The sequence below is a fragment of the Odontesthes bonariensis genome, chromosome 23 (genome assembly GCF_027942865.1).
Source record: "Odontesthes bonariensis isolate fOdoBon6 chromosome 23, fOdoBon6.hap1, whole genome shotgun sequence".
Classification (NCBI taxonomy): Eukaryota; Metazoa; Chordata; class Actinopteri; order Atheriniformes; family Atherinopsidae; genus Odontesthes; species Odontesthes bonariensis.
Window position 1 is genome coordinate 8,317,660 of NC_134528.1, and position 19,589 is coordinate 8,337,248.

At 40.1% G+C, this 19,589-nt stretch overlaps 1 protein-coding gene across 1 annotated transcript in view; it reads left to right on the top strand.

Moving 5' to 3' along the window:
• Positions 1–1,669: 1,669 nt before the first annotated feature.
• The window catches only part of scn4aa (sodium channel, voltage-gated, type IV, alpha, a), a 30,575-nt gene continuing 12,655 nt past the window's right edge, over positions 1,670–19,589 (top strand). The window contains exons 1-15 of the mRNA XM_075458272.1: positions 1,670–1,743; positions 9,694–9,997; positions 10,227–10,345; positions 10,446–10,535; positions 10,615–10,743; positions 10,915–11,006; positions 12,397–12,690; positions 12,783–12,846; positions 13,016–13,157; positions 13,284–13,481; positions 15,447–15,617; positions 15,761–15,890; positions 16,390–16,628; positions 16,718–16,891; positions 16,994–17,350. Coding sequence (XP_075314387.1) covers positions 9,743–9,997; positions 10,227–10,345; positions 10,446–10,535; positions 10,615–10,743; positions 10,915–11,006; positions 12,397–12,690; positions 12,783–12,846; positions 13,016–13,157; positions 13,284–13,481; positions 15,447–15,617; positions 15,761–15,890; positions 16,390–16,628; positions 16,718–16,891; positions 16,994–17,350 — 2,454 coding nt within the window. The 5' untranslated portion in view covers positions 1,670–1,743; positions 9,694–9,742. The remainder of the gene's footprint in view (positions 1,744–9,693; positions 9,998–10,226; positions 10,346–10,445; positions 10,536–10,614; positions 10,744–10,914; positions 11,007–12,396; positions 12,691–12,782; positions 12,847–13,015; positions 13,158–13,283; positions 13,482–15,446; positions 15,618–15,760; positions 15,891–16,389; positions 16,629–16,717; positions 16,892–16,993; positions 17,351–19,589) is intronic.

Genomic DNA, 19,589 nt, shown 5'->3' on the forward strand with positions numbered 1-19,589 from the left:
CCCTTTAAAGTTTTTCATAAGTTTCAGGTGCTGGGCTTGAAGACAGGCCTGTTTAAAATTAAACTGGGAATTTCAGCTATTCAAACTGCTTACACAGACTTGTTTGTGAGACATCAAACACATTAATGTCTTGACAGAAACTAAGACGAAACTATTTCGATCCTCTAAAAAGGTTTGGTGGCTGCAGCTGGCTATTTAAACAGTGTGTTTTTATATGTATGTGAGATTTTCATTAGTAAAGCTCTGGGACTTAATTGTGTTGTCCAATCACAAATTACAATTTAGGTACAGCACACTTTTCTGCAACTATTTAAGTACAAAAAGCCTAACTGAAACGGTGATACAAAAATTATGCCTGATCATTGTTTAATAGTTTAAAACAAAGAAGGAAAAGTGCACAGTTGTGCAAAGAAAGACAATCGTTTTACAGCTTTCAATTATGGTAATATCTGAATTAGCACAACTGAGCATAACATTATACATTTTATCGCTTTTATATCTTTGATGGTTCAGGTAAAATTATGTCATGAAAGCTCTATTTTTGAGTATAGTTTTCCTATTCCCAATGGATAACTTCAACATGTGAAACGCCACCGATGTAAACAAGAGCATCACACATAAACAAATGATAATGTTTGAATTGATGTATGAATATAACATAGCTCTCACTGGTGCTGGAGGGTGTTAAACCAACGGATTTTAAATGGAACAACTAACATGTTGTTGCAGTTTGAACCTTTTTAGCATTAGTTGGCATTTTTAAAACATGTTTTAGTGTGCTTTATGTTGTCGCATGGATGTTATCTGTCTGGCTGCAAAACAAATCTCTTTTTGTTTGTATCTCTATGTTAGAGATGTAATATTTGCTATTTTGAAAATTCAACAGATGCTATGTTGAATATTCAAATTTTTATACAATTGCATCAGCTTATATGCTAAATTCTGTACCAACAAACAGAAATTTGCTGGTTCCCTTCCCAGATTTTAAGCTTTTGTAAAGACATTTTAATTTGTGTCTAATGCATGTACCATGACTACTTCTGTCTATATTTTTCTTTTAATTTTTTCTTTTATTACCACTGTTTTAAGGGTTCTTTTTTTTCTTATGTATTTACAGTTGTTTACATTGCAAATAGATTTTATACATGTTGCCTATACACATGTTATTTTATGTAATGTATTAACTAATTTCTTTATGCGCTACTGTTTTTTTTTAATCCTATATTTATGTATATTATTAATTCCGAGTCTGATGCAGTTTGAGCTGGGAAAATAACATACACATCATAAATAAGCTGCAGGGCCAACATCTTATATCTAGAGAGGATCTTGTATGAGCATCAGCAACACTTTCAGGTGTGAGGAGTCTGCGCTTTCAGACCCTGTGGCAGTCAGCTGGCCCGGGTCCCCTCGGTGTTCTGGATCATACCGGCTTTTGACTTTGAAACAAGAAAGCTGTAAATGCGCTGGACCGATGGAACCCTAACCCCACGAGCGACCAGCTGTGTGGGAACGGAGGGCAATTCCGCTGCCGAAGTGTCAAAGGTCTGCTCTGATCCTACCTGGACCAACTCCTCCAGTTTCAGTGCAGGACGCCGCTCTGCGTCAGCAACAGCTGTCCTGCAGCCCAGCGCCGGCTGCCAGAAGGGCAGTATTACGTTCTCGGTGTTGGACTTAACGGAAGACTTTATTTTTTCCCCAAGTTTCGAGGATTCTTTGGAAATATTTTTGCTATTGTGTAAGGTAACGCGCCACCTGCCTGCCCATGTTGTCATCCATGATGGCTCCTGCATGAACTTGAAAGTAGAAAAGTTTCCTGACCGGCTGCAGAATGACTGGTTTCACTTGCAAGTTCGGAATGGCTTTGATGATTATTTGCGTTTTGTTGCTCTGGTGGTGAGTTTTACGTTTCCCTTTCTTGGAATGAAACCGACTAATTGGGCATCTTCCTGATTTTAAGGTGGCAGGCTATTTTCTGTAGCCAAAGGATTTGAGCCCCCCTCCTCATTTAGTGGAGACGTGACAGATTTCTGTCAAGTCACGAAGCTAATATTTGTCATTTCTCTAAAGCTTTAATTTATGTTTGGGGTAATGTTTGCACTCAAAATAATGTGTTGCTCTGCCAAAGTCAAAGTTATCATAAGAATGGACGTGTAATTGAGCTTAAGTCCCAGTTAAAATGGATATTAACAGCAGTGTTTGGACATGTGTGTATGACCAAGCATGCATTTGTTTGTGTTGTGAAGGTGGCAGATCATTGTGTTACTACACTAAAAAGTCTTAACTTATGACAATGACAACTGTGAATGAACATCAATATGATCATATGTCCCCACCTGCTAAGTCAACACTCATCTCCTTGAGGCCCATGGCGGTAATGTCCAGTGTGGACATTTTGCTATCTTCCCACCCCCCATTATGTCTACTCCCACAGGAGCAAAGTTTTATATTTAGCCCATGTCTTCATGGCAGAAGGGCAAGATACTGCGATACTATGATGCTGTGGATGCTCATGCCCAACCATTTCTCTACCGTTAATCCATGTTGCCCCTCTTAACAAGTTAGGACTATGGAGACAGCCTGGCTCTACACAGGCAAAGCAGATCTTTGGACACGGTGGAGGACGTGAAGAACGCTGTTCATTTTAGATCCTGTCAACAGTGCATCTAAAAGTCTTATTTAAAGGATGGGGGGAATACAGTGGGGCTAGTTCAGATTTTAACAGGGATGGGGACCATACGGCTGCGCTTTTAGGGTGTTGATGTGAGTTGGTTTGCATATTCCATAAATTGTTTTGAACATTCTTTATTGACTTTACAAATTTACAGATCAAGCAGGATCCTTTCTTCGCTGCTTGGTCCACTGACATTCTTAACGGTGTCATCCGCCTTTTAGGTCGACGTTTGAAAATGATATTTTTTAGGTTTAGAACATGCGTGTTGCGTAAAGATGTGGGCCTTTCTGTTGTCTGCCTCTTCCCCTGAGTGTGTCTGTGTCTTACATCTCATGTTCTTGGACACAGAAGGTGTCTGTCTTGAGTTTCTTTCACCAAGTGAGCCCGTGTGACTACTTGGCCACGACTCTGTATTTTCCAGAGTATTTAAAAGGTGAAGTAAGGTTAAAGATGAGAACTTCCTTTCCTCAAATTGTATCTCATTGGTTCATTTACCAGTGTGTGTGTGTGTGTGTATGTATATATACTGGAGACAGAATATATATATATATTCACAGATATCTGTGATTTTAAAGACTCCGCTGGTGTTATTTATATGATAATACCTCCCCTGGTCCCTCAAGAGTTGGATGAAATATTCTCCATATCATTTTCACATGTAATGTACTCAGATTTCTGTGCAGTGGGCACGAAAGCCAAATGGGTCAGTTTGAGACAGCAGAAATCTATCTAGAAAGTTGTAGGCTATATTCAGGAGCATTTATTCTTTACACAGATAACATTACAAATGCTGCTTATTCAAAAACGGCTTATTTTACTTTTTTAGTAATCCAGAAGGTTGTATCCAAAAGTCTGTGGATTACTTTGAATGGAAAGTTTTCTTTCATTTTCTGGTAATGTCATCATGGTATTGTGTTGTTATTATCCAGGAGTCTTAGCTTGTTGAGGTCAAACATTTGTATTGGCTTTGATCAGCTTTGCTCACTAATAAAAGTCTAGATTTATTAATCTGTAGATGTATTTCTCTCTGTAAGCGACCTCTGGCTTCACCAAAGATAACACTATCTTCACAGCTCCTTTGTATGCAGTGATAGAGTTATACTGCGAATGACAGCAGCTGCCCTGTTGGCAGCAACATAATGCATGTAGGGATTAAACGCAACTGACTCCACTGTGCAAGTATTTGATGAACACATCAAAAAAAAAAGAAGAGTCAAAGATTCAAAGGGCTTGACTCTGAGAAATGGCTGAGATGATCATTGTTAGACTGACTGAGCGTGCAGCTATGATTCAGTCAGATTGCAGCTTATAATGACATGGTGGGAATTAGCAACAGGTGGAGAGGCCTGTTTTCATGTGGCTCCCTGTGGGGTTTAAAGTACAGGGTTAACTGATGGGTGACAGGGTGTAGAAGCAAGCTGCGAGAGAGCAAACAGTGTTGGGATTTGACCTCGTAAGAAAACAAGGAACAGGATCACAGCAAATGCCAAAGAACATATGGATAAAAACCCTTGTTTGCTGGTCACAACTTAGAAATGAGGCGACGGAGATGTCTGACATGTGGTCTTGTGGTTTAACTGCAAACATCTTCCGGACACTAGAGTTAAGCCAACAAGTCATTATTAAAATAACTTAAATATTTGTTTAAATCCATGTTAACCAAGGAATGGTGTCAATATTTTCTATACCGGTATGCTGGGATCTCTTTAAATTCCATTCATATGATCGCTGTGGGTGGTTTGAAAGCTTGACTCAAGACAAGAGAACTGTCTCTGAGGACGCAGAATGCTCTCTTTCAGTGTGAACTCGTTCTGCCCTTGTGACAAAAGCCAAAAGTTAGTTGGGCCTGTTTCCAGAGGTGAATATTGGCATTCGCATTCCGCGGTTGGCTAGTGTCACGAAGAGGTGTCTACATTACCCCGTCTATATCCTCAGCTGGAATGTCACAGGTCATATGGCCTCCACTGACATGCAAGCTGATATATATATTACTGTCGGGGAAGGCTTCTGAAATCCAACATTCCCTCCCTCTTCCTCAGTTTGCTACCAATCCACAGCGTGACTGCCTGAACTCAGTCATGTCAGTTGTCATCAGTTTGACTCTGAAAATAAAACCTGTGCTGGACAGACACTAAGCAAGTTGGTGAAAGAAACCTTCAAGAACTTTAGTTAAAATTGGGCATATGTCTGTTTGATGTTAAATCATGCTTTCACAAGCAAGGGAATTACAACACAGGTAATTCAGATGGGTGCTGTACGGTGGTGTGGTGGTTGGTGCCGTTGTCCCACAGTAAGAGGGTTCCAGGTTTCAATCCCTGCAGGGGCCTTTCTGTGCGGAGTTTGAATGTTCTCCGGGTACTCCGGCTTCCTCCCACCATCCAAAAACAGCACCATGTCTTGATTGAGGCCCTTTGTTGCATTTCACATGTCAGTAAATTCCATTAGAGACAATTCCCGCTCCAAATTTCATAGATAAATCAATTCAAATGACTTTTTGGGGCCAGAATAGGTAAATTGTTCCATTATTTCAAAAACGGGCAAAGCTGAAAGAAAAGTCTGAAAGAATATAACAAGTTTTTTGTTGCAAATCTTTTGTACATTTCTTTTATTTTCGATGAATAATATCAAGAGCCTTTGTCTTATCTGGTGACCCAGTCCCAATATAAAGCTTGTAATAGGTTTGTCCATATGTCCAACACGTAGTAGACTCATGCGACAAGGTCGCAAATGGTGAGATGTGTTGGACCTAACCGTGTCAATTTCTGTAACTGTGCATAAGTCCCTGGGCTAACTCCTTCTTCCATCCCTTTTTCAACCATACACATGTTTGTGGCTAGATAAACTGTAAAGAGAAGGATGTCAACACGAGGAAACATGTATGGCGGTGTAACATCTTAACATATTAAGAAATCAAACTTAAGCCGTATGTCTTTAGATAACAAAGTAAGGCCGAGTTCACATTTGATCCTAACATGTGTCCTGGGTCATCTGATCACCTGCAGCCAGGCAGGATTAAATGAATGTATCAAGAATGTTTGTATGCAACGTGGAAGACTTGAGAGATTAGGCATTAGAAAGATTTTGGTTGCTCAGCTCACAGCTGTGTGTCATAGACTGTATGTAGAGATGCAGTCTCAAGTGGTCCCTCAGGATGCATGCCTGGATCTATTTTAACGCCAAGTGTTAGCTTATGTACTTACAGATGTCCACTTATGATCATATCAACGAGATGTATAATGATAGCAAAATGCACATGGAACCTGAGAGAAAAGTATTAATTATACAGTTTTTGAGTCTTTATCATGAAGCTGGAACGTTTCGCACTGTGGGCCAGTGTGATCATGAGATCGGGTTGTGTGGCCCTAAGGAGGCACCTGAACCTTATGTTGATTACCACAGAACTAAACCTTCTCTACTTGTCTTAAATGGCTCTTCAATGAAATGCTGCTCTTACTTTTAGTATTTTTGCATTTTGTACAGATATTTTATTCAAGTACGAGATTTGATCTTACTACTTCTGATACTAAATGAAACACTGGCATGTACTTTAACTTGAACTCAGGTTTATTGAAAAGTTTAAGTGTAAAACCCCTTTTTCCAATACTGAATATCGTAGTCTTGCCTGTATTCTTCGGTCTATAATGTGGAGAAACACGGGCTGATAAATGGTGCAAGAAAACTTACGATGGTGCCAAAACATATCATTTACCCAAGTGACGTGCGAGACAAGGCCACGGCCTACTTAAGGGCCTTTTTTGACATTGGCAGGCTTTCAGTTGAGGGACCAAGCTTCTTTAAAAAGGGATATTTGATGGCTACAGCAGGAACAGCGTGATGTAATGCAATCAGGAAATGTTCCCCAGAAGCCATGGAGAAACACATCCATTCTCAGGATGTGTATTTTAAGGTTGGCTCATGGTCGAGAGCAGTGGGGCCCACAGCTCCCAGAACAGGGGTTTTGAAATGGGATGATGAGAGGGGGGCTTGGAAAGGTCTGTGAAGGGAGAAGTAAAGGTGTAGGGCTGCATACGTTACCTTTGTACGCACAACACGCTGTTATAGTTACAGTAGTTTGTTTATTTTTTTTGGCAGAATGAGAGAAATGCAGGCCAGTGTAGTGGTGTTGAACTAAGAGGCAGCGTCTTATGCATGTTTGAGTAATCAGGAACGGTAGCTTTGATGAATGACGGGGTTCAGATGAAAAGATTGTATGAAAGAGAGACTTAGTCCTTAAGTGTCACTAAGCGGGATGGTAGTGAGCCTGTGAAGTGTGGGTGAGGGTGTAGAGCCGGAAGCTTAGTGTGTTTGGGGCCCCATGTAAAATAGAAGTTAGTAGAGAGAGGAGTCAGTTCAGTAAGATAAGTTGGCATGCCGTCCTGTTTATCGGAGGGATGTGAGGCGCAGAGCGAGGACTCAGCCAGGAAGGAATGAGCAGAGTCATCGGGCTTCTGTAACACGACGCCACGTCTTGATTGCCTGTAGCAGCTGTGCAGCCACCATATCTCTGTGAACGTGTGCGTCTCTTCACAGGCGTATGGATGCAGAATTTTATGTCTAAGTGAGGTGGTTTGAGCAAATATGAGCCAACATTAATGTCTGTGAACAGCAGCGATCACTGTGCATCAGTCTGTCTGATCATGTTGGCTGATAGGTCTACTCTTCTCTTTGGGCCATCTGTTAATGGCTTGTCTTTTTCTTTTTGTGTGATTCATACCATGTTTGTTTTTTTTCTTGGATATTATGAAGATTTTAGATCATGAAAAAGTTTTTCTTTTCACCGATTAAGGATCTCAGAGTTTTTTATACTTAACAGGGCTTTCAAACAACTTTCAAAAAGTCTATTTCCTTCTTATTTAAAGGCCCATCGATGCTAATTTTTACTCCTCAAAATACTCTCAAAGGCTACGTAGAAGCAAATTTCTAAAATGTTTCTTTCATTTTTCCTCTCTAGCTTGTTATTTGCCATTCGCCAACAAATAAAGAATGCAGGTATATAATATTCATGTAGGTTGGGTCTCTTTGCTATTAATGTTAAAGTGCTCTTTTATATTAGATGAAAAAAGAAAAACTGACCTCTAAATAATCTGCATCAGCCACTGACAGACCCATATTGGTCGACCATTATTATATGATGTCCATAATTGCAGTAGCCTAACTTTAGCTGCTCCGGACAACATTTATCTCGTCTGTTAGCCAAACACATCAAATGATGTAAGCAAATGCCACTTGGACCTGAGACGAAGGGTCTGCTAAGGTAACAAGTAATCTGATGTACACAAGTAATGTTACAGTCTCTTAAGACTGGTGGGAAAGTCTAAGTGCTCATCTTAAGTATGTCTCATCGTTTTGTTGCCATCTTGTCACTTTTATGTGCTGAAATGAGGGTCGCCATGCAAGAGATGTAGGGCATGGGGTCGAGGGCAGTAATGCAAAGCAAAGCAACGCAGCCAAGACCTATGATCATAACCAACATCCAGGATCCATGTGCACACATAAACTTTTAGCACAGTTTGCGTGCATGTGGCACACATCATCACTCACATCATCACATCAGTAGATGACAAATTTCCCTCAAATTTGAATGTGTAACTTAGATAATTGAGGAGAGGAGGCAAAACCAGTATTTCACAATAAGCAAAAATACCAGCCCGTTTCTAATAAAAAGCAACGCATGAAAAATGGAAATGCTCAGTTTAAATTCAGTTTGAATGTTCAGTTTCAAATATATACGAGTTGTTCTTTTAATGTGCATAAATGCTGTTTATGAGCTGTTTACTTTATGACAAACCAAACATTTTCATCGGCCCCATCAATGGGTAGTTCTTTCTACTTTGTGTCTGTCCCTCTTTAATGAGCTTGTGCCCAAAGAAAGTGTTTCAGAAGAGTTGTTTTTACATGTTTTGCTTACCATGATAGAGTTTTAACTTGTACTTGTGGATGCAGTGATGAATCACATTCACTGATGAGTGTAGTCATTTCCACCACAGAATCTAAAGCAGTGCTGCCTGTAATCTGAAGATCAGGGCCCTTTATGTTGTTTAAAGCATTTACATCTGTCTGGATTCTTCAAACCTCTTAATGACTTTATGCACCCTAGATCACTAAAACCAAAATGTACAGAGAATTTTGCCTCGAGAAACATTACTATATTGTTAAAACAATTGTCTTTCGCAGACAGGTGAATCCCTCCCACTTCCATCCTTCCATTTTCTTTACCCGCTTTATCCAATTTAGGGTCGCGGCGGGGCTGGAGCCTATCCCAGCTGTCATTGGACGAGAGGCAGGGTACACCCTGGACAGGTCGCCAGTCTATCACAGGGCCACATAGAGACAAATGAGACAAACAACCATGCACACTCTCACTCACTCCTTGGATCAATTTAGAGTGTCCTTCCCACTTTCCACCTCTAAATGTTTCTGCCTCTCTGAGATGACCTTCTTATGCCGGTCATGTTGGTGATCCAACTTTTCTGAGGCATGCTGCTGATGTCTAATTTGGAATGTGAAAGTATTTTTCAAAAAGTTTAATTTTCAACCTCTGATATGTTGCGTTTGTAGTATTTTCAACTGAATATTGGGTTTAAATGAAGAGCAAATCACAGCTTTTTGTTGTTCCTTAACATTTTAAAAGGCATCCAAACTTTAAAAGAAACAAGACTGTGAGTTAAAAGTTGGAAGCTGAGAAGCCAAACCCAGTAAATGTTATTAATTTTGTGAAAAATGGCAATTAATTTTTGATCTGAATTAAATGCATCATATCAACATTAGCTCCTGCCATGTGAACTATATGGGTAACATGATGGTCTTGGTTTGCTGCCTTGTTAGAATACTATGCTTTTAAAACAAGGGGGGCTCTTTTGTTCTTTTAGAAAATTTCTAAAACCAGTTTTCTTTATCACCAGTTTCATCATTTTGGACTTTTTTGTATGGGTCCATCGCATAGAACTAGAACAAAAAAAAAAAAAATAGAATGATGTTGTTTTATGATCTTCGTGTTTACTGATCATTCTTTCCTGCAGCTCCTTCTAGGGAAACCCCGGTGTGGCGGTATCCCTTCGCAATGCAAAGATGGCGACCCTGCTCCCTCCCCCAGGCACCGCAGTCTTCCGCCCGTTCACTCGGGAATCACTGGCGGAGATCCAAAGGCTCGAGGTGGAAAGAAAGAAAACAGGAGTGGTAGAATGCAATGAAGAGGGAGAACCAGCTGTCCCACACGCCGACCTGGAGGCTGGCAAGAGTCTACCCTTAATCTTCGGAGACGCCCCACCAGAGCTGCTCAACACGCCACTGGAAGACCTGGATCGCTTCTACAAATCACAGCATGTCAGCCTAAGTTTAATGAGCGTGACTCTGTCCTCACACAACATCAGCATGTCACAGCATAACTGATCTAATGCACATTTCTGCAATCGCGGTATCCCTTTTGTGAAGTGTATGATTTCTCTTTCTGTTGCGTTCAAATTTTATAGCATCATTTCAAGTTTATCACTGAATATTTGTTGAAATGTTGGACAGTTGCCTACATTTTAAAGATAATCTGTTTGTTTTTCAGACATTCGTTGTGATCAGCAAAGGAAACACAATCTACAGGTTTAATGCTGAACCGGCTTGTTACATTCTGAGTCCCTTTAGTGTGGTCAGGAGAGGAGCCATCAAAATTCTTATACATTCATATCCTTTCAACTTATATCGCCCAAGTTTTTTTAATTATTTTAATGTATTTATTTGTATACTAAGAATATTCATGTTTGTTTCCTTAATCCTGGCTCAAATTATTTAGCATGTTCATCATGTTAACGATTCTGTCAAATTGTGTATTCATGACGATGAGCAACCCACCAGCGTGGAGTAAAACCGTCGAGTGAGTAGATATATATTTGTAATTTTTGTCAGAGTCAATTCTATTTTTTCTAAATTTATGTCTGATCATTTATTCCTAGGTATGTTTTTACTGGTATTTATACTTTCGAGGCGACAGTTAAAGTGTTGGCTCGAGGCTTCTGTGTTGGATCGTTTACATTCCTTCGAGATCCATGGAATTGGCTGGATTTCATGGTGATCAGCATGGCGTAAGTATGAGAGTCCAAACTATGTAGCTGCATCTGTTAAAGGATTCAGATGAGTGAATACATTGAAGAGAAGCCATTATGATGGCTCATACAGATTTAACCAGCATTAGATATTAAGTTGAGTGTGATCTGGTATTTGTTTTTGATTTAATGTTTATTGTATTTCCACAGTTACGTCACTGAGTTTGTTGACCTTGGCAACGTTTCAGCCCTCAGAACATTTCGTGTACTTCGAGCCCTGAAAACAATTACTGTGATCCCTGGTACTCTTTCTGCTTTCTATTATTTGCACTTTGTGTGTGGTTGTGCACCAGTTATTTGCCATTCTATGTAATATAATGTGTATATAAGATGGATGTAGCCACATTAATGTCAACCTTCTGAGTTCTGCACTTACACCTGTTGCCATCTGAGTGTTTTTGGAGCCAGAATGTACCATATTTGGACAAAAGGAAGATACTTGAAACCTGACAGGACAAAAATATGTATATCTGAGGCCTCATATCTAATGGTAATGGAATTTTCAGATTGCTGAGTTTACTAAGAAGAAGCGAGCTAATGACAAAAAAAACACTATGCATTAAATTTGATGTTTTGGCATAAAACTCTCAGGCCTTCCTCAAGATCAGTGCAAGGAGGAAGGCTTGATCAGGTGAGCAGGGGCTAGCATATCTACATCTGCTGAAAGTCAGGGGCCTTGTACACGCCAACATAGGTATTTTGATGACCACAGATTTCACTAGTTTGTGCCAATTGAACATTTTTGGAATAACCTTCCAGGGTGAAGATTTTGGAAAACCAGTGTTTCTGGTCCATGACATCAGACGTTTGACGTCAGAAACGTGTACCAATCTTCCCTTTGTTTACATGTCAGTAGCAGACTGAACCCAGTAACACGGGTAATACCCTTACTAACAGGATTTTTTTTACATGAATGCACATAAATATGCTATTACCAGCCTCTGTTCTGACTATACTAAAGAACAGAGTGTCTGAACATGTAATGGAGTATAGTGCCACACAAAATAACCCTCCAATGAAACAAAACCCGACACCCCCTTTGAGACCAGACCCAGTCAAACGTTGAGTTGAAGGGACAACTTGAGTTGAGAACACGGTGGTATTTACTGTAGAATTACGAGAGGCTTTGAGCTGTCCGAGACTGTTGCATTTGAGTATACTGCTTCACCCCTACATTGAAACTGTTATGAAATCACCAGTCAGTCCTGTCAAAAAAGGTACATAGGGGCACCACATAGGTCAACTAGTTGAGCAGGTGTCCCGTGAACAGAGGCTGTAGCTCCTTGACGCAACCGGCCCTGGTTCAAGCTTTGCTTCATGTCTTCCACCACTCTCTTTGCTCCCTTTCCTGTGTATCTGTAGGCTCAAAAAGCCTCTTTTTTATTATTATTATTTATTTTTTAATGGTGTTGTGTGGAAACAGGTGGTGTTTTTTTGGGAAACATAGGAGGAAAACCCTGTTTTTAAAAAATACCTGTGTTTGTGTGTACATAGCCTGTCACTGGATATCTACGTCCATCTTTTATACATAATCTATAGTAAAAGAACACAACAGAACATTGATTAGTCAAATTTTATTTGTTGTTGTAGCGCTGTTTGCCATTCACTGATACCTCAATTGTATTTTGTCAGGTCTGAAAACAATCGTGGGCGCTTTGATCCAGTCCGTGAAGAAAATGGTGGACGTCATGATTCTGACCGTTTTCGCCCTTGCAGTTTTCGCTCTTGTCGGCCTTCAGCTTTTTATGGGACACCTGCGGCAAAAATGTGTGCGATGGCCCATCCTGACCAACGAGACTGCATTTGAATTTTCTAACACAACCTCTCCGTTTAACAATACATTGTACTTCAACGACACTATTGGCGTCAATAACACAATATATTCCAACAGTACCTTCAATTTTATTGAATATATTGAAAACACAGGTATGTTTGCTACATATTTCCTCTGCTACTTCATGATGTTACATCTCCACAGTGAGGTTGATGTCACCATCTATTCTCTTTTCTGGTTATAGACAATCACTATTATTTGGAAGGCAGCCTAGATGCTCTACTTTGTGGCAACAGCTCTGATGCTGGGTATGTATTATCCATAAAAAGCTATTTGTCATTTGTTTTGTCTTCTTAAACAGCTCAATGTAAAAAAATGCAATGTAAATCACAACAGTATTGCTACAGTCTGAGTGTTTGGAGGAATTTAAAGGCTGTAGTTAGTTGTAGTTGGTTGACTCTTCTGCCCTCTTGATAGAAAATGCCCTGACGGCTTCACATGCATGAGAGCAGGGAGGAACCCTAACTATGGCTACACCAGCTTTGACTCTTTTGGCTGGTCCTTCCTTGCTCTCTTCAGACTCATGACCCAGGACTTCTGGGAGAACCTTTTCCAGCTGGTTGGCTCTTCTTTTTATTTGTTTGATTTTGATTTATTGACTCTGAACACTTTCTATTCAAAAATCAAAGTTATGAGGAGAAATTTGTCCTAAGTTCTTGCAGCTTCTTTTTTGCCTCTAAAACAGATTTTACGGACAGCTGGTAAGACATACATGGTGTTCTTTGTGGTGGTTATCTTTCTGGGCTCCTTCTACCTCATCAACCTCATCCTGGCTGTGGTAGCCATGGCGTATTATGAACAGAATCAACAAACTCAGCGAGAGGCCATTGAAAAAGAGGAGGAGTTTCAGATGCTTCTTGAGCAACTCAAGAATCAAGAACAGGTAATAGTCACGAGTAAGATGCACCAGTCTGGATCAGTATATGTGCCGTTACTGACCTTACACTTATTCAGAGAAAAAAACCTTGTAATGGATACTTAGTTTGCATCAACCCCTTGCTTAATGCAAATTTACAGTTTGTTCCATTTAAATGCTTGAAACAGAGATCACTTCTATCAGATCCCTTGTGTCAGGAGGAAACTATGTATTTACTCTACATATAGTTACTTTTACACAACAACTCATAATGTCTCATAAAGCAGCCTTTATAGGAATCATACCCAACCCAAAATCCAAACAAGTAACAACCAATCTCTCAGCCAAAGCTGATGTTGCCTGTCTTATGTTACAACAGTGTTCTCTCAGCAAATTAGTTGTTGCTTTAGCTTCTTCTGAATGAAGATAAATACATACTTTTTACAATGTAAAGTATGTCAGCATTGATATGGACAAGCGCTGCATAATTTTAGTCTAACTGATTGATTTAGGTTGTATTTCCTACTACTTTACAAGCCGTTGTTATATTTTAAGGGTACGAATAAAAGTTTCAGTTGAATGACTTTTTGGAAATGTGGACTAATCTGACCACAGAACATGTGTCAGCTGTCTTTCTGTCCATCTAAGATGAGCTTTTGTTCAGAGCTGTTTGATAGGCTTTCTCTTTGTCTTAGCGCTGGGCAAGTTAACTCGTTATTATCGCGTTAACGCATTAATTATTTAACGCCGATAAATATTTTATCGCGCATTAACGCATATTTTTTTTTAAAATGATTTTTATTTTTATGTTTTTTAAATTAAAAAAAATAAATTTGAGGGCTATTGTGCCATTATTGGATAGGAAAGTTCAGAGAGACAGGAAGCAGGGGGCCGGGAGAGGGGGAACGACACGCAGTACAGGGGCCGTCCGATGCGGGACTCGAACCGGGGCCAGCTGCAGCGAGGACTGTAGCCTCTGTACATGGGGCACCTGCTCAACCCACTACGCCACAAACCACCCCTGTTTTATTATTTATTTTATTATTGTAAAAGTCTGTTGCTGTCTGCTGCGGAACCGGAAAAGAAAGTAATTGGCGGATCCACCAAACATGGAGAAGGGTACGGAACTTTTACTCTGCCATTTTCATTTTAAAGTTCTTCCAGACGGCGGAGTCGACAGAAAGTCATCTGTAAACTCTGCCAAGTTGAATTGTCTTCTCAGCGTAGTAGTTCCAGTTTAAGATATCACTTAAAGGCAAAACACACAATTGATAGCAGCAAGTCATTCAAGGAAACAGACAGTGGAGCGAGGCTTCCACATAAAAACTACATAAAAATGCTGATGTTAAAATTGTGTTTGCACAACAAATGTTATGGCACTTTCATTCATATGGCAGCACATTTAAAATAAAACTAAATGCTAAAAGCGATACACTACTTTTAAATTTTGCGTACAAATGCGATTAATCAATCATGTGATTAATTAGATTAAAAATTTTAATCGTTGCCCAGCCCTACTTTATCTCATACTTTCAGGTAAAATTTCTGTATGTAGCAGAGGACCGTGTTGAGTGAAAATGGTTTTGCAAGGTTCTCCTGAGCCCATGTTACTATATTGATCATGGTGGCATAACGGTGTCTCATGTAGAGCCTGCTGCCTGAGGATCTGAAGATCACTCAAATCCAACTGTAGTTTCCAGCCTTTGCTTTATGCACTGAGATTTCCCCAGATTTCCTGAATCTTTTCATAATATTATCAACTGTAAATGTCAAAAGACTAAAGTTGTTTGCAATTCTGCATTGAGAAATCTTTACACTCAATCCTCACACCTATACCTGTCACCAATTAATCTCCTTTTTTTTTTTTAAATTTTCCAGAACAATGTTAAGATATTACAGATTAAAATTTTTGTTGCATTTTAGAGCTTCACAACTTTTTTTTTTTTTAAAAGAGGGTTTGTACTACTGAAAACTTGATCTCTTACCAAACAGGCTCTAGCCCTTGGAAGTCAAGCCACTCTGACCAGTAAGAAGTCAATCAGTCATCACACAATATCCGAGGTGGGAGATGAAGACCAGAGACTCAAACAAGATGAGATTGTCAAGGACTGTAATGGGAGACTCATTCCCCGTCTGATGATTAGAGCACCCACCATGGACGAGGTTAGATGATCACGGTTACACTTCATCTAATCTGATAAGGAGAGTTTGTAGAAAGTTACTATGTGCAGATGTTTCTTTTTTCTATCTGTCATTATGTGGTTTTATTCAAATGTATTCAAACAATTTCCAAACACATTCCATAGTCTGCTGCAGATTATGAACTCAGACGGCAGTCGTTAGAGTCTGTGCACAGCATGCTTCATCTGGATCAACCGCGCCTGACGCAGAGATCCACTAGTGCCATGACTGTGGTTACAGCTACTGCTTTGGAAGGTACAGTGACGATGGTGATCTCTATGCATGGGACATACGTAAAAAAGATTTGCTGATACAATAACATGAAGCCTTTTTCAGTTTGGTAGAATGGAGGCATCTAGAAGTGCAAAGTGCCTTCAGATGATAAAGAAATACACGACAGTTGACATTGGATGCTCTAATTGGTTAGATTATCAAGCACTTAACATTAAACACGAATTTATCTGAAGGCCAGTGCAGTAGCATTGTCTTGAGCTTGCCACAGTCTGGCTAATCGCATTTTGTGCTGCAGGGATCCCTGTCAACATTCAGTGTCATGCCCTCATGGTGTTAAGCTAGGGCTATTTCAGCCTAGTAAGACGTGAATTTTATTGTCACTCATTAGCCTCTCTATCAAAAGTGTAAAGATAATCCAAATAATCATGTTATAGATATGACAAATAGTCTGCTAAGGTTAAAAATAACCCTTTCATACTGTTTGATATTACCCTTTCTACTCTTGTCTGTGTTTGTCTAGAGTTGGAGGAGGCACAGAGGCCATGCCCACCTTGCTGGTACAAATTTTCAGACGTGTTCTTAAAGTGGAACTGTTGCATACCCTGGGTTGTCTTTAAAAAGTGGGTACTCTTTGTGGTCATGGACCCCTTTGTTGACCTGGCTATTACCATCTGCATCGTGCTCAACACCCTCTTCATGGCCATGGAGCACTACCCCATGACCCCGGAGTTTGACAACATGCTCTCAGTGGGGAATCTGGTGAATATTTACCATGTCTATGATTTTAGATTACAGCAAAGAAATATTCCCACATCAGTTGGAGTTAAATAAAATATTTACTCTTTTAGGTTTTCACTGGGATCTTCACAGCTGAAATGGTTTTCAAGCTTATTGCCATGGATCCTTACTACTACTTTCAAGTTGGATGGAACATTTTCGACAGCATCATTGTGACTCTCAGTCTGGTGGAATTGGGGCTGGCAAATGTCCAGGGCCTGTCAGTCCTACGATCTTTCCGTCTGGTGAGACACGATGATTAGATTTATTTGTACCTACTTAGAATACAGACAATTGCTTTGTTTTAGTCACTGTCTTTGTTCTCTTCTGTTTTGTGTTGGAGATAGCTTCGCGTCTTCAAGCTGGCAAAATCCTGGCCCACACTCAACATGCTAATCAAGATCATCGGTAACTCAGTCGGAGCTTTGGGAAATCTGACTTTGGTGCTGGCCATCATCGTCTTCATTTTTGCCGTTGTGGGTATGCAGCTCTTTGGAAAGAACTACAAGGATTGTGTGTGCAAGATCTCCACAGAGTGCGAGCTGCCACGTTGGCACATGCACGACTTCTTCCATTCGTTCCTGATTGTGTTCCGCATACTGTGCGGGGAATGGATCGAGACCATGTGGGACTGCATGGAGGTGGCTGGGCCTGCGATGTGTTTAGTTGTCTTCATGATGGTCATGGTCATTGGGAATCTTGTGGTGAGTCCACCAATTATCCATTACTGATTCCTATCTTAAATCTGAAACATGCAAATAAATTTAACAAGATTTTAAGTTAAGTTGTTGAGCTGGAGCACAAGTTTTTCGGAGTTCTGGTAACCATCATATTGCCCTTCATCTGGGCACCTTGCACTCATTGAGGGAACTGTGAATAGTAGATTTATCCCAAACACAGCAACAAACCGTCTGATTGAAATGCTGTGGGTGGTACCTTAAGAGAGATGTGCATCAATGAATGCCTGCAAACATCAACGAACTGAAGCAATGTGGTAAGGAAAGCCCACATTCCTCCACAACGATGTGATAACGTCAAACAGAAAATGATTACTGTTATAAGTTATTGCTGCTAAAGATGGTTCTACAAGCTGTTGAATCATTGTGTGTACTTAGTTTTTCACACACTGCTTCTGTATTCTGGCTTAGTTTTTGGGAAATAATGGCTTAGTGTTCATCTGGAGTCGTATTTACATAGTTTCCAAGACATGGCAAGGACCTAAGAACTCTATCCTGATACATAAAACCTTAGAATTAAAATAGTCTGTTTTCTTTATCACATGGGTGTGATTCATACTCTGCTTTTATATTGGATCGGGGTAAACGGACGTTCTTATCCTGTGGCTTTCTCAACATCATGATGCCTCCATTGGTACAGAAAAACTTTCTTCAGAAGTCCTATTGGCTACATTTGCTGCCACTCAAACACACATTCAAAAACTAAAGTCCTAATAACTGTCGAGACTGTGAAGCTGTAAAGCCTTTTTGAAATCTCTCTAAATCTTCCCTTCAGCTTACTGTAATGCCAGGTGGTTTTGTGGGAAGCACATCTCAGCAGTCTATTGTTAATCCCACCGCAGGGGTATGCCAGGGATTGACAGACACAGCTGGAGGAGAAAAGACGGGAGCTAAACACCATCTTGAGCTTCACATTAGACACAAATGTAAACAAAAATGTGTTGTTTAATATGACAGCTTTTCAACTGATTTTTCAGGTACAGACTTTTCCATATAATTTGCGTGGAAAGGCATTGTACGTCATGGTGCCTTGAGAGGAATTGTGAGTGTCTGTACCATGAAAATATTCTCCCTGACCTTTTATCTTGGCCTCGAACAACAAGGCTACACATATAATCGCTCCCAGGCATCATTTCAGGATCATATTTGATTACTAGAGCCACAACAATATCCTGTTGGGTTATTCATAGAAATAAAAAGGAAATGGCTCATCGTCAAGCATCAACTGAAGCATTGTGTTGACCACACCGTGCCAAAATTATTGTGTTGGGTTTTTTTTTTTGTATCTTGCTATCCTCACCCTCCACAGTTATGCAGCACTATGCTCACCTCAAAGATGCACACTATTTGCCCTCAAATAAAGTCAAATAGTAAACTCGAATACATCACAGGAGGGTTTCTATTTAAATCAAATGACTTGAACCACCGAACAGTGGTTTTGACCTTGAGTATGTGCTAAGATCCGGCTCAAGTAAGCATGCTGCAGCTGAGGGAACAAACACAGACAGCTGAGAGAGCAGAGCTCAGGTGGCAGGGGGCTTGACGGGTGTAAAGGAAAAGACATTTGATAGCAGATTGAGTTAGTAATTGATGTAGAGGTAATCATATTGGCCCGTCAGCACCACAGCATATGGAGCAGAGCGCATGTAGGTTCAGGGATATATAAAATGATGATTATGTGCAATATTTTTGCATTCCACTTCTTTTTCCTGGAGACAAGGTCATCGGTAGGGACATGGATGTCTAAGAGTTGTAAATTGTGCAGCATTTTGGGAGAAAAAGGAGTCGCATGAAATTGTAATGTTTTACTGGCTCTTGTCATCTAAATGACATTTTCTAATAATCCTTTTTAGATAAGGACTGAACTTTCCATATCATCAGAGTACTACATCTGCTTCAAAACCAACTTGAAAATCCCATTTAAAATCTCTTTAACCTTTGCTCTTTCTCTCTGATCATAAGTCTTGCACTTTTTCCACTCCTTCCCTGTCAGGTTGGGTTTTGTGGAGCTCATTTTGTCTGTCAGCCCTCTTTACTGTTTCACAGCCCCTGCAATGGAATGAGAGAGATCAGCCAGCCCATGTAACTATGATAACCCGCTAAACCTGATAAACAGGAACTGAGAAATTGGCTAACAGAGTTAAGAACCTAAATATAGGTGTGTCTGAAACAGGAGTAAGACAACGTAATAGTTATTGATGTGCCA